Source organism: Podarcis tiliguerta, assembly GCF_965153285.1.
Source record: "Podarcis tiliguerta genome assembly, chromosome: 2".
Lineage (NCBI taxonomy): Eukaryota > Metazoa > Chordata > Lepidosauria > Squamata > Lacertidae > Podarcis > Podarcis tiliguerta.
In genome coordinates, this window is record NC_139535.1 from 50,701,655 (window position 1) to 50,716,926 (window position 15,272).

Below are 15,272 nucleotides of genomic sequence, written 5' to 3' on the forward strand. Positions count from 1 at the left end.
AGTGTTCCAAATGACAGGAAAGGCCCATTCTCGGATCACTACCTACCCTCCCCACTGATTTTGGAATTGTGGTCTCCAGGCAGGTACATATGGGAAGAGGCAGTCCTTTAGGGACTGGGGTTCTGAGCTGTATAGAGCTTAAAAGGTTGAGCCTGGAAACTAAGCAGCGGTTAGTGCAGTTGGGCCAGAACTCGCTAATCTTAGGATTATAAGAAAAAAATCCCAGAAAGACATTCATTTTCCTTACCCAAAGCCCCGCAAGCTAAACACAGCTGCTAATTGAGCCCTGAATCCCATGGGCACAAAGTGTTAATGCTCTTGAGAGATCCAACCGGTGGTGCAGCTTAAGTAGTTTTCATTGTGCGTATTTTGTGACTGCAACAGACACCAAAGAAGATAAGACAACAAAGTAGTGCATCTCCTTTGACTCATATGGCAAGCCGCCAGCTCTGGAAGTCAGACTATATCCACGTTTCTGCGTCTCAAACAAACAAAGAGTCCCTCTCTGTGTAGGGATTGATTAATCCAATAAATAACTGCTTCATCGCTGTGTCTTAAATGTTTATTTCTAGGATTAGGAGGAGAGCAAGGAATTCACAGCCAACAGAACGTTTCTGTTTGCATGGAAAGCTGCCAGCTCCCCTCTCTATCCTCAGCGTACTGTTTCGTACTAGTTCCAAAGAATTTGAGTTATTACAGGCTGGTGCCTCCACGATAATTTCCAGCTGATTATTTTTTTCTCCCCTATGTCTTTGCAGCAGAGGAGAGTTTACTTTTCAGTGGCAGAAGCAGGAACTGAATCCAGCTCTTAGGCCCTTCATTCCATTAGGGTGTGTCAGGAGTGAGCCGGCAGTAAATCACACTGTTCAAGTTGGAGTTAACTCTTTATTAGCAAGAACACAATCTGCACAGACTTGGCAGAGTGTCCGGCCTAATGAGCACAGCAATTCATCCCTAGTAGAGATTCCTCATGGATCAGTTGCCGAGACTGAAAGACCCCAACTGGTCCCTCCCACCATTCCTCCGCATCCAACCAGTCCCTGACAGGGTAACTCTCAGGCTTCCCAGAAGCCAAAGGCTCAAGGTTGAAATAACTGCAATTGAAATAATTGTAACCTTTTGGAATGTTACATCTGGCTAACATATCCATGCGGAGGTCAGCTCTAGGTGGCTACCAACAATGTTTTTACCCATCAGTATTGCAATGGAGAATCAATAGCCATGAGGCTTGATGATGTGGCACAGTGCAGTCGATTCATCTAGATGTTAATCTGGCAGTGTCCTCCCAACAGTGAATGCAGCAGCTGTGGAATCCCACAAGACAAAAGGAGGGGTAAGAGCAAATGAGCATATTGACGGAGTCCTCATCCAAAAGTACTGGAGCAATCCCAACCAAATGGCACTCTGAGAGAAGGCAAGCAAAGCAGGGGGTAGACCTTCTCTGTTCCATATGGTGTAGTTCTCATCAACATTCCTAGGGTATGATGCTGTTATGATGCATATCCAATGCACGATCAGGGACAGGGGGCCTCTCTCAACAAGCAAGATGCATCCATAACCTCCCCACTTCCTATGGATTCTTCCCTCCGTGATTACCTGTTGTTTATTCCCCAGTTCTTTCCTGCAAGCCAGCTTTCCCCTCTTTTATCTCCACCCCCACTGCCAAAATAGATCCAATTAAGAACAGTTCTCCATAACACAAATGAAATTGGAAAGTCTATCTTTCACTTTATATTTTCCCTTGGATTTAAAAAAGAAAACGTTTTCAAGCTGTTCACATTCAGTATAGCAGAATGTGAAACAGCCTTGAGTAAACAGCCTGGGTCAATGGTCAATTACCAATTATCTGGGTCGTGGAGGATAAGGTTAAAATAGGCTACTTGTCATGTTGGCTATTCTGCCTCTAGATAGGGGTTGCTGGGGATCACGAGTGGGAAAAGGCTACTGTGCTGACTCCTGCCTGTGGCTTCCTGTAAGTCTTTGGTCTGGTGCAACAGGGTTCTTCTTCTCTTCTTATCTCATAAAACAACTTTCCCCCTTTCTGCCATGACTCAGAGAGACGCATTCTGCTCCTAATTCTACTGCCATGGCACCTGCTAAAAACATTCTTGTTTAGACAAGCCTACCCGGAATGAAGCAGGGCCTTCTTGGTTGCAGCATCATGCCTCTGGAGCTAGCTTCTCTAGCGATATCTGACAAATGTGCATCTCATTATTTCATCAGGGGTTTGGGGAGCAATGCAAGGCATCAGAATTCTTTAATTTCCCCCTGCCTCTATTTGGTGGATCTCAGGGTTCTAGTAAAAGACAAAGAAGAGGCATGGAGGCAATAGTGCTTCTGAATACCAGTTGATGGAAGCCATAGGAGGATAGCGTGCTCTTGTGCCCAGGTCCTGCTTGTGGTTTTCCCACAGGCATCTGGTTGGCCATTGGATGCTGGACTAATGGGCCATTGGCCTGACTCAGCAGGGCTCTTCTTATGTTTTCACCCTACAAACCTAAAGTCTTCCCACCCCTGCTGTGAACTTGGAAGTCCACGCAATAAAAAGGCCAAAAACAACCTCAGGAGGACCAAAACAAACAAACAAACAAACAAAGAACAGCCCCTTAAGTGAGCTGCAAGAGAAACAGTCCCAAGCAGGGTTTTTTTCCAGAAAGTGTGTGTGTGTGTGTGTGTGTGTGTGTGTGTGTAAATCCCTTTGCAAATAGATTATCTCCAAACACACTGGGAACCATGGGTTCTGCTTATATTTTGAACTGGGAAATTTCCAGTACAACTCTCCCTCTAGGCATGATCTCAATAGGTGGCCTTGAGTCTTTTTCTTTTTCAGTCTTTCTGTTTCTTCTGCCCCACCCTCAATTTTCAATACTGGGATAACAACGCTGGCCTTAAAATGTGGTACATAATAAAGACCTCATGAAAAGCCCTAAGCAATACTAACAGGAGCCTAATGTTATTTGCAGGGTTGTTGCTTGACAACAAAATGAAACAAAACATGCTATTAAACCACATCTTTAACATCTTGCGTAGTTCAGTCCTGCAAGGAAATCTGCTGCTGATTCTAGTTTAGCACCTTAAAAACCAAGGCTGCTTTAGCAAGGAGCTGCTACGGAACTTAAGTCAATTTTATAGGTTGAAATGTTAAGACAAAATGAAATGAAATGAAGAGCTCCTTCAAGCCTCTGTCCTTTCTGAAAACATTAAGTTAAATAAAGTTAGCATAATTCAAAAGGATACTTAGTGTTAAGCACTCCAGTTTCAGCCCAACCAACAAAAATGTTTCTATACCCATTTGGGCAAGATATGACAATTAAAACAGTTTCAAAGCAATTATTTCTTTCTTATTAATGGCATTTATACGCCACTCCGTAGCCAGAGTTCTCTGGGCAGCTTTACAATAGAAGAACTAAAATATAATCCCTCCACACCATAATAATATATAAACACAGCACAAAGTTAAGCAGCAGGGATAAATAAAAAAAATCAGCTGAAGATTTTCAAAGCAGCATAACTCAGTCTTTAAAACCTCAGAGTTCCAGCTCCATAATGGCTCTCAAGTATAAATTATTTAACTTCAAGCCTTTAAAAATGAGGGCAGAGAGAGAAAGATACCTTCAGGAAAGGGCACAGGCTCTCTCTTCTGACACATGCTCAGCAGAAGTCTCTGCTTCACCCTACAAGAAAGTGCCTTTATGGAAATCTCCAAGAAATGAATGCAACAACTCTTCTATAAAACAGATGGCAATGGGCACAGAGAAATTATTTCTGCTCTCAGTCCATTTCCTTGCTATGCAAGTCTTCAGCTAAATTAAGATACACACAGGATGGTCCATCAGACCCTTTGATGGAATCCTTTGGAGGAAAAAGCAAGTGAGCACAAAGCAGCTGTGGTGCAAAAGGAAGGTTGGAATTGGAAGTGACATGTACAGAAAACGGGGGAGTTTCCATGTGGATGAAAGGCTGAAGAATTCAAAGGCTTTGAAGGAATCCCCCCACCATGCTTTTTCCTCCCCCCCACAACATTATACAGAATTACCAAAAAGAAAAAAATCCATGTTCCCAACCTTGGCTTGAAAAGAAACATTTGCAGCCACAAGAGATTTATGCAGCCCTCTCAAGCCAGGCACTGTCTTGACTGAAGTGCTTAAAAATGCTGTGCGTGCCAAACAGACTTCCTATACTGTAGCTGTTGATCAGGAGCCAAAGGCAGTACGGAAGCAGATCTGATTCCAGGGCTCAGCCCAAACGGGCTCAGCCCTCGTTAATAGATTTGAAAACTTGTAATATTGGGCCCAGAGCTTTGCAGGCAGGGGGCTATTATTATTATTGTTGTTGTTGCTGCAGGGAGATTCTGCACATAGAAGGAAGTGGGCTCCAATCCATTATGAACACCTTGCAGCCCCAAATGGCTGCACTTCAGTGTCCTTCTTAGTTCAGAGTGGCCCTTCTAGTACTAGGGGCATTGTCATGTCACCAAATCTGACTAGTTGATCTGACATCATGATTATGATACAAAAAATGGTGATGAACCTACAGTCAGCTGAAGCTGAAAGCATAAATAATATTGTCGAGGTGTGCATGAATCAGGGAAGGTGTTGGGTCCCCTGAAAGCCCTCATTTTAGGTACCTAAATTTGTCCAAGAAGATCTGTCTCTCTCTGTATTTAAGCCCATCCAAGGCTTATGCAACCCCTTCCACTGGCTTTACATTAGCATCCTATGGCTAGTACAGTAATAGCCTGTTATTTCCAGGGAGTGTGCTGGTTCTGAAATTGAAGGGCCACAAGGGATTGGTAATGGGATTTAGCTACAATCAAGCCACTGGGACATATAAAAACCTGAGATTCTGAACAGGAGAGTTGAGCCAAACTCAAATGCAGCTTTATGTTGTGGCAAAAGAATCAGGGAGCTTCTCTGGTGTTACCAGTGTATGGTCACCCTTTATTTTGATCGTACACTATGAGGGCTGCTCCAGGCTAGTCCACCTAGGATGAACAGTAGACTAGCCTTGTCCTGTGACATGCAGTACATTTCAAGTGACAATGGTGGGAGGACCTGACATGCAGGCACACACATACATGTAAGCACATATGTCCAATAATATAGCTTTGGAGTCAGTAATGCACCAAGCTGTTGGTCTCCATACATTCAGTTCCTCGTGCAATGTTCCTCACACTCTACAGACAAAATAGACCCCCATGAACTCACCACACACACCCTCCCCACACGGCTGAAGATGGCCCGGCCTTTGCTGTCTGACTCTGCTGCTTTCTCAGTGAAGAAAAAGTAGACTTTGTCATTTTCCCGGTCATCATTGTCTGGGATCAGATAAGCAGCAACAAACTTGGGGGCTGTAAGAAAAATATTGTACGGGCACGTTAGAAAGAAATCACCAGAAACCATGTGAAGCATGGCACAGACCTTTATTTTATTTGATATTATTTTTAAACCTTTTTAGGCTTCCTCTTGGCATAGTTTGTTTAGTTGTACTTAACGAGATTTATACTGTGTACAACTCAATAGGAAAAACCTGTGAGCAGTTTACATAAAACCATATAAAACATTCCTAATTAAATACTAATAAGCTCACTTTAATAACAAGTGGTTACCAAAAGAAGCAGCACACAAGGTGTCCTCTTATTAATGGGCATATATTCCAAAGAGGCTTAGTTATACAGACAACTCCCTGTTCTTATTTTCTAAGTACAATTTTATTGTAGCCTTTGGCCTCCACTCCACCTCTCATCCTGTTCTCCTACCATTAAGCAGCCGCTGGTCCATTTCAGTGCGCAGAGGGGAGCGGTGTCCCATAGTTCGGAAGATCACAGAGTCCCTGCCCAAGAAATCTGCTGTTAGTCCTGTATACAAGTCTCCACCTGGGAAAGAAGCCCCACAGAAACAATCAATCCTTGCATTGTTATGCACTAACAGGAAAAACAATACGTAGCATTATAAAGCACACTAGAATATTCAAAAATATATTATATTATATATAATATATTATAACCATCATATAAAGTGCATCAGTATTTGTAGATGGGAGGCAGAGAGAGGCTAGCCTTGCCTAAAATCTCCTAATGAATTAATGGTGAGTGTTGATTTGGGCACTGGTTCTTTCAAAGGTCATAGTCTTGGCAAGTCCCTTATACCAATCTTCACAGCACAGGAATTGCTTGGCTGAAAAGTCACATAAACCTGTTTTATACAACTACATCAAAAAGAGGAGATTTCGGCCTGATTCACACATTATAACACTAAGCCATGGTTGAAAAAGTCATGAGTCAACCACGAGTTGTTCCCCAGACAGACAAAGGAACCATGGCTTGTTTCTTCAAAATTTGGTCAGTTTTCCAGCTACTTGTGCCTTGTGTCCTTTTTCTTGGTGAGCGTCTGAGGTGTCCAAACAAACTATGGTATGGTGTGGAAGGATGCTGAGTTCACACATAATGCTAAGCCATAGTTAAACAACAGACTTCAGATCATTGTTCACTGGCAATAAACAAACAATAATGAAGCCATTAGTGAAAGTACAAACATAACACCAAACTATGGTTTAATAAACCACAGTTTAATAGACCACAGCTTTGAGTTATATACACATCAGCACAGAGATCTTGAAAGAGTTCAGAAAATGCCTTACACAAGCATGCAAGTACGGACACTGACAGATTACCCTCCTTTCACATGCCAAGTTTCCTAGTTGAAATGTTGGTATGTAACACACATGATTGGGGTATACTGCAAGTTCATCGCATGAAATATAGTTGAGAAGCAGGCACACTTTTTATGGGGGGGGGGCATAGTCTCTCACCTATGAAAGGGACCACATATCAACTGCTGTATCCCACCCTGGCACTTTATGGTGAAAGCAGGTAAGAGACTGAAATAATAATAATTTACAAACCATACACTGAACTGAGGAGAAGTATGGATGCCTCCAATGAACATTCAACCCCCCAAACCTATCTTTGGGGAGGGGGTTCTATAAAGGCTTTCCTATAAAGAATTCACTACTGAATTTCATATTAACTTTAGGTTGTAGGTGCAATTTATTGGCCACTTTTAAAACTGGTTTGGACAACCTGAGCTACCTCCAGTTTTCACTTCGGAGAGCAGCTGGCTGCAGTGTGGGTTTATGAAGGTACAGTAGCTTGCTTGTAGCCTTTTCTTTTCTGTCAGAACTGACAAGCAGTAAAATCACATGATCAAAGAGGCTTCCCCATCCTAAAATAGTGGTTAAAGACCATGTCCCCAGCTCTTGAGGTGGCCATGTAAGGGCCTGAGAGAATGGTTGGGCCACCCCTCCACGAACTTCCCTGGGCCGACTTAGACCCATGATCTCTCAGGGAAAGAACAGAAGAGGCAAAGACCAGGCAAGGAGCTCACACTACTAGCTTCCTGGGAAACCACCAAATGCTGAAGGCAAATCTGCTTTTTAATATTTTGTAACCTTGTTTAGTGTTTTAAACTGCCTTGAATGCCTTGGCAGAAAGCAATATATAAACATAAAAATAAGGACATCCAACCCTGCTGCTAGGGTACAAAACTCACACTGATCTAGTTTGGCACCTACCAATGAAAGCACTTGCAAATGCCCTGTTGGGCTCATGAGGACATCTGCCCCGGCCACTTTCTACACTGGAAGGATCCAAGCTGAACACATGCTGGGGAGAGAAGAGCACAAATGACAAATAAGGCATCAAGACAGCTTAAAAGAACCGCAGCTCTCTGAGTGGGTAGTCTGAAATTCAGAGGTGATGAGAGAGTGCTCATGTGGAAGGAATGAAGAGAGCCTGGACAGATGCATCAGAAAACATCTTAGGACGAGCATGGGATGCTAGCATAGAGTGACCAGGATGAAGTTTTCTATCTAACCATAAGAAAAATGGATGCTGACATTATTCAGCGAAAATTAGGGCCTTAACTTCACATGACTCCAGCTGGTCACTTGCAATTACATTGACCCTGTTTTGGATTTTTTAATTAGAGCCCCCATGTGCAGAAAGGAGGAGTTTAATTCTTCCCTCTCCACTGCAATCTCAACAGCAGCAGCAGCAACACACACACTAGTCAAAAGCCCCCATTGGGCCATTTTCTTTGACATTGAAGGGCGAAGCGATTATTTTTTCCTTTCCCATACACCCATTTCAATTAAAAAACCAGGGGTGCACCTCTAAGTAAATAATTAGATCATGGCAGCATGACTGTAAGCAATACAATCAACACCACATGTAGTTATGTTCTCAGTGTGAACATGTTAAATCTGTATATTTCTCAGTACTGATAGCCCTTTAATTTGTTTATTATTGAAATCATTTTGGCTCTGGTGTGTTTTTACAATAAGGAATTGTACTTATTTCAGATTTGGTTACTCAGAAAATTATTAACAGAGGCCTGAGCACTATTCATCTTTCCTGTCTTCTTCTGATAAGTTTAATCAGTCATAGTTTCAGGAAACTGAGAGGCAAGCCCATGATGTTAACAGCTGGGACTTGGAGAGACAGCAACAGAGAAAACTGCCAGAACAAGAGGAACCTTTTGAGTCAGTAAGACTTTCAGAAGAGCTCAGAAGACCATCTCCCCATTTCTCCAGTATGCCAGGAAATGATTTTACAATCCAGACTACAGTTATGTAACCCCTGATGGGAACAGAGGGGCAGGGAGAGAGTGAAGACTCTAGTCTAGAACATTCTTACCCCGGATCCCAGATGAACAAAGAGTTCCTTCCCAAACCAACCTGCTGGGTTGTCTAAAAGATTTTGGTGAAAGGCTTTTGCTCTGTATTGACTTTCAGATGGTAAGAAGTTATGACACTTTTGATCCTGCACCACAGATCATCATAAGAATAAAAGAATTAAAAAGTGGCATATATGAGACAGTGGGCCTAAGGACGCTGGGAATCTGTATTATTCACGCTCCTGCTTTGCAATGCCTGGAACAGCTTGTGCTTTCCTGCCTTCCTGCCAGTTATCCACTTGGCCAGACAAAGCAGCCTCTTCAAGCTGCCTAATTAAATGTCTTCATCATGCAACTGTCCACCCACACCCAAGCATAGGGTTGTTCTCCAGTGCAGTTTGCAGGCCAATATAAGGCCAAGCCTAGGCCTTGTTAAATTTCTGACATGCTGCAGCAGCAGCAGCAGCACAGGACCCCAATTGTATTTTGGTACGCCTCTCAATAACGTGGCTAAATCAGCGTGAGCGTTTAGCAAGGGGGGAGGCACTGCCGGATATGGTTATGGGGTGAGATGTCAGAGGGACAGTCCTATCATCCCTTTTGCTCACGATGAACAGCTGTGCTGAAAGGGTCCTTTCTCTCATGCACTCAATAAAAGCTTCTGCGAGTCAAATCCTCCCAAGCGAGAGGGGTTACAGGGTGAAGCTGAATGACCTTCCTGCTAAGGCCAGCTTGATTTATGAGCAACGGCTCAGAGGGAAATCAAAAGCTTGGAGGGAGGGAAATGCCACCCACATATTTTATAATTAATATATATGTGTGTGTGTGTATAAAATTATATATATATATATATATATATATATATATATATATATATATATATAAAAATCCCAGCAGGAAGCAAGCACTGTCTAAATCCGTAAAGACTGTACAACTTCAGGAATCAGTCCAGAAAAGAACCACAGGGATTGAGCTAGTAAATGAAATCCATGTCTAATGCAGAATGGCCTTCCTTTCTTGGAGTAGGAAGTTTAGCAATATGGTTAGTAGCTCCCAACACCAGACAAATAAAACCGCAGTCCAAAACTGGTGTTCTGGACTCTCCCAGTCATGACATCAGCCAGCCATACTTGTAGTTCTCACATGAGGCAGCCAAGCATTGTTGCACAGGGAGAGAAATAGCTGGTGTTCATGTCTGTCTGCCCACCCCAAGAGACAGGTGGTTTAATGCAAATTATTAAGAACATGCTGCTTCTCTTCTGAGCACAGTCGTTGAGATCTCAATTTCACCTGCCTCTTCCCTGGTTCTTGGCTCTGTTCCCCATTTTAGGCGCTCTCTCTCTCTCTCTCTTTTTTTTACACAGCCATCTTTCTTGTTCCTTCTTCCCTTCAAATAGCTAACAGAATGTGCTTGGAGTGAGCGTCCAAAAAATAAAGGGGGCGTGGATTTCTCTTTAAAAAAACAACCAGAAAGGAGAGGTCGTATGAGATGGGGTCAGATACACAGTAGAGCATCAATCAGCCTGACAGATTAATAGACCCAAAATCCATTTCTTTCCTGGATGCTTACATGGTTGGATAAATTCCACAAGTCCAGCCACATTAACCCATAACAACAAGAAGACTTAAGTGCATCTGATATTACAGTCCAGTTTATTGGGCAACAAGGTCCCCCCCCCCCCCCCCCGTTTAAAGAAATACAAGCACTTAAATCAGCCTTTCTGTTTAATAGGGCAATATAAATGTATGGTTGGGAAAGATTGTTGAGGAAATGCAAAGCTAGAAAGTTCCTGAGCCTAGAGCACACTTCAGTCATTCAAACCTCATGCACTGAGGGAGAAAGAGAGGATTATCCCATGGCCCTGTCCTCATCCCCCTCCCAACAATTTCATTGCTCTCTATGTTATGGGTAGGATTGCACTAAGCAGTTTCCATTGGGGAACTCCCTAGTGCATTTGGGGCAGGTTGTGTGTGGGTTCCTGTGTTCAAAGGGCTGTCAGAAAACCCGTTTGAAGGTATGCTTTCATTGACAGTGCATCTTCAAAGGGGCTCACTGCAAGCTGCTTTAAAGTCCATTTCCAAGCACAGTTTGGATTCAAGTATTTTTTCCTCTGCAAAGAAAATAATTGTCATTTTCAGGCATGGTTTGAATCCAAATTGAATGCAATTACATAAACTGGGGCCTGTAGTGAGCCCTTTGAAGTTGTCCTGCCAGAGGCAATCAGCTGATCATAGGGTCACTTTCAGCGCTAATCAGCGAGTCCCTCTGAGGGTGTCACCTGACGTCATAATGGCATTAGGTGACTGTCAAAAATGTCCCGCAGGGTGGGTGGCTACGTAAAGATCTTGGCTGTAAAAACTTCCCCCATCCCTCAACTCCTGATCTACCTAGTCCAGCATGTATTTTCCCATAAGACCTAGTTTGACACTTGGGGAACCAAATGGTGAGCTAGATCCTGATTCCACAGAGCTCTTCTTATATTCTTCTGCAACAGTCTACCTACGGAAGAGTTAAGTCATCCCATAAGATATGGGCTCAGTGACAGAGTCAATTACCTGTAGCACCTCATAAAACGTACGCTGTATTACAGACACAAATCTACATCTGAGTTACAGTATACCAGGGGTTCTAACACAGAACTCTCATAGTGGCCAGCACACTGGAACAAAGATATAGTCAAAGGTTAAGAGATAAGCAAATAGCTCAAGACTGGCTACGGCAGATATTTCACTTAAAACTTTTACTTACTGTTGTTAGACTACTGAGAGTTGCTTCTGCCCATCTACCAGCAGATCCTGATCTACCTGCCCTGCTCTTAAGTCTTTGGTGATGGGAACCACATGTCTTTGCATTCCTCTACATGCCGGATCTTCCCACATCATATATTTATAGTGTCACAGGGCTAACAGTATCGCAGAGGGGGGAAAGGACATCCTTCTTTACCTCTCCTCGGTGTCCCACGTAGATAAGAGCGCAGATTGGGTGGAAAGCCCCTGTTCCACAGGCCAATAAGTGTGTCCGGTTCAAAGGGTAAAGCACTCTGATGTAGTTGGCACATTCTGTCTGGAAAAGAAACAACGATTGGGATTCATGATGCTTCACGGGCATCACAGAAATCGACTTTTAGCAATGATCAAAGTTGGTTAAAGGTGGGTGGGTGTGATGACAGGATGGACATTGAGATCAGAGCTTAATCAGCAGGAGAGGGAAGAGAAGAGATACAAGGTCTCTCCATCAACGCAGTTGAGAGACCAGTTGGTTCTTAGAGCAACCTGAGCTTTAACCTGAGCTTATTTATTGCTTTCTCCCTTTTTCCCCATGTCTTTTTTAGATGGTAAGTCTGAGAGTAGGACTCTCTTCCTGCTTGCTGGTTTCCCACAAGCATCTAGTCAGACACTGTGAAAACTAGACTAGATGGGCTATTGGCCTGATCCAGCAGACTTCTTCTGTGTGTTTTTGTGATTTGTAAGCTGTTCTGGGTGCTTTTTTGGCTGGAGTGGAATTTTAAAAAAAGTTTAATTAATTAACTAATTAAATAAAAGTGACTATGGCAGAAAAGGAGGCAGTATAGCCAAAACAATTCAGAATGAAAGCAGGTGTCATATTGGACTTGCCAGCATTGTCCTCTGGGTCAAAGTCAGCAACAATGCTGAGCCCTGGGATACGCCAGCTCTTTCCCCACCCTACGCCTAGGGTCCAAATAGCAGGAAGGGATACATGCAGATGTAAACCCTACAGCGTTTTCCAATCCCCTAAGGACCACAATGATGCAAAAAATCTGGTTCCACATGCAAGTGCACAGAACAATGCCAAATACCTTTACAGTCACACGGTCCATTCCTCTCTCCAAGCTCACGTGACCAATCCCCATTGTATTATGTCTAGCTAGGCATCAGGCCTTCCTTGTTATTGTGGAAATGGGCAGTAAATTCCTGCTTTTTAAATTTAAAAATACGTTTGGCACGTATCCCACACTCCCTGCCACTCCACTCTAGCTAATGCAAGCCCTTTCCCTCATCAGACTACACGTGTGACCCCTCTGCCTCCATCCCATTGTATGGTCAACTCAGGCCAGGAAGTGAGGTCTTCATATTGCCTTGTGCCCTGATTTCCTGTATGAGCCAAGATATATGCTACGTAACAGTGTTGTTAGGTTAGCAGAAAACAGGAAGAAACTGTCACAATAGGGCTAGAAACAGCATCTTTATTTAGAAATTCCAAGAAGTAGGCTTGACAATACTTCAACTTTTTTTATAAAAAAACAACAACCACGCAGAACCTCTTTACCCCTACTTCAAACCACGAAATTGTCGAAGAATTGATCTTTAAAAGAAATCCACGAGGCTTCTCCCCCCAGTTTGATTCTGAACTCCTTTGCTGTTGATCTGTATCAAAGTCACTGTAAGTCACTTTAATAGCTATTTACGTTTAAGAATGCTATATACATGATTTATGGATTAAATCATAAAATTACAATTAAAATCCCAAGAGTTATAATAAAGTTGCTGAGAGTCAGATGTCCTCCAAAGGGCAACACGATGCAAAAGAGTTCCTCAAAAAGGACAGGGAATAATTGCCCTCTGCCTGCAAAGACAATAACACTAAGAGGCAGTTTAAAGGAAAGCAGATTCTGTATTAATTAATGGGCCCTAGAACAAACAGTTTGGGAATGACAAATACCACTTCAGTGCTACAGGTTGTTGGCATGCACAAACATTGAGACTCCTTCCAATTCCATGAAATATGGGAGCTTAGATCGTGAGCCAAGGTACTGGGTTCGTTCCAGGAGGCCACTAGCTGCCTCCAGACCATTGATCAGAAACCAAGATGCAGAACAGAACCCCAACCAAGCATTGCCAGTTTACACTCGCTTTGCTAGATAGCTATTTGGCCATGTCTCTGTGTCTGTATGTGATTTTAAAGTTTGGTATGTAATAATTTTGTGTCAATGAGGATAAAACACAGAATGAAGACTGGCACAAACTGTAATTTAACCTGCAAATTCAGTCATCAGTTTGTACAACAGTCTTGGTCATTCCTCTGCTCCAACAACTCCATGGGAATGTGGGCCATTGTCCACAACTTAGTATGAAAGGGTTAGCCAATTTTCTAAAAATAATTTCTTAAATTATAAACTAACATTATATGGCGTTTCACACTTAACACAGAAATGTAACGGCTCTCACTGCCCTTCATCACTCCACCAAGTCTTCCAGACTGCCTCTCACCCAGGAAATCCACCTCCACTTTGCTCTTGAGGCAACAAGGAAGCATGGTTAGGTAATGGACGTCTTACCCAAATGAGAACAAAAAGGAACACAAACATCGGCAAAAGAAATGCCATAAGGAATGCAGAGATAGAGAGAGAGGTATTGGAGGTGCGTATTACTAAAACATTAACACCAACAATAAAAATAATCAAATATATTACAAACAGGAAAGTGGTTAGGGAAGCTGTTTGGCAACAACATAAAAAAAGTCAAAGAGTGTGCTAAAGAAGGATAAGGAGATTGCAGTGAAACTGAATTATTAGCATCCATCTTCACTGTAGAGAACATGGGGCAGATACCCACACCTAAAGTGACATTTTCAGAAAGGGAGTCTGAAAAACTGAGGCTAATAGTAGTGACAAGAGATGATGTTTTAGGCCTGTCTCACAAACTAACAAATCACTGAATCAAGATGTTATTCATCTGAGAGTTCTCAAAAGAACTCAAATATGAAATTGCTTATCACCTACAAAAATATATAACTTGTACCGAAGACTGACCTCTGTACTTGAAGACTGGAAAGTGGTCAAAGTAACACATCGTTTTTAAAAAAGGGGGGTGTCCAGGTCAGATATTTACAACTGCTCTAGATAAATTGGTAGAAAGCATAACTAAATATACAATTATCAGGCATTCAGAAGGATAAATCTAGCTGGAAAACAATCAACATGGCTTTTGCAAAAATAAGTCTTGTCTCAAAACTTGCTTCCTCAAAACCATCAGGACAGCCACATGGCATAAGCAGCAATCCATGTGTGGCCCATAGCTTCCTGAAAATATCCCAAAACTTTTCATAACAGAATGTTAAATAGCTACCTACTCATGATGGATGTATACTGGTATATCCAGAGTCAGAACCACCATGCTTTTGAATACCAGATATTGGGAAACAATAGCAGGAGAGGACTATTGCCCTTGGGCCCTGCTTAGGAGCACCCATAGGCATCTGGCTGGACCCTCTGGGAAACAGAATGCTGGACCAGAACCAGCAAGGCTCTCCTTATGTTCTGTCCCCAAGACGGAACATCAGCAAGGAACCTAATTCCAGCTGCTCTCAAATTCGGACAGAGATATAGGGCAAAATGTAATAGTGGTGGTGGGAGGGACAATGGCAGGAAATGAAGGAGACATACAACCTTGATCTGGACAAAGTAGTCATTTTAAAAGGAAGTTTAGTTAGTTACACAGCAGGATGACAAATGACCATTCACAAGTCTGACCTGGATTAATTGCTCCCTTTTCCGGAGCAGCTAGCATTGGCAGATAAGCACAGAGAAGTCAGGGAGACTGCTGAAGGCACCTCCAGATTCCGATGGCCTCTAAAGA

The 15,272-nt window shown here is 42.7% G+C and overlaps 1 protein-coding gene across 3 annotated transcripts in view; it reads right to left on the reverse strand.

The window, feature by feature from the left end:
* The window catches only part of SEMA3G (semaphorin 3G), a 71,907-nt gene that overhangs the window by 15,196 nt on the left and 41,439 nt on the right, over positions 1-15,272 (reverse strand). For 2 of the 3 annotated variants that reach the window (XR_014508533.1, XM_083429412.1), the window contains exons 4-7: positions 11,620-11,739; positions 7,573-7,663; positions 5,759-5,875; positions 5,208-5,350 (exon numbers count right to left, since the gene is read on the reverse strand). Coding sequence is in view for 2 of the 3 variants with exons in the window: in XM_083429412.1 (XP_083285538.1) it covers positions 5,208-5,350; positions 5,759-5,875; positions 7,573-7,663; positions 11,620-11,739 (471 nt within the window). In the remaining variant the exon portion in view is untranslated. The remainder of the gene's footprint in view (positions 1-5,207; positions 5,351-5,758; positions 5,876-7,572; positions 7,664-11,619; positions 11,740-15,272) is intronic. The other variant, XM_083429413.1, reaches the window with a different exon arrangement.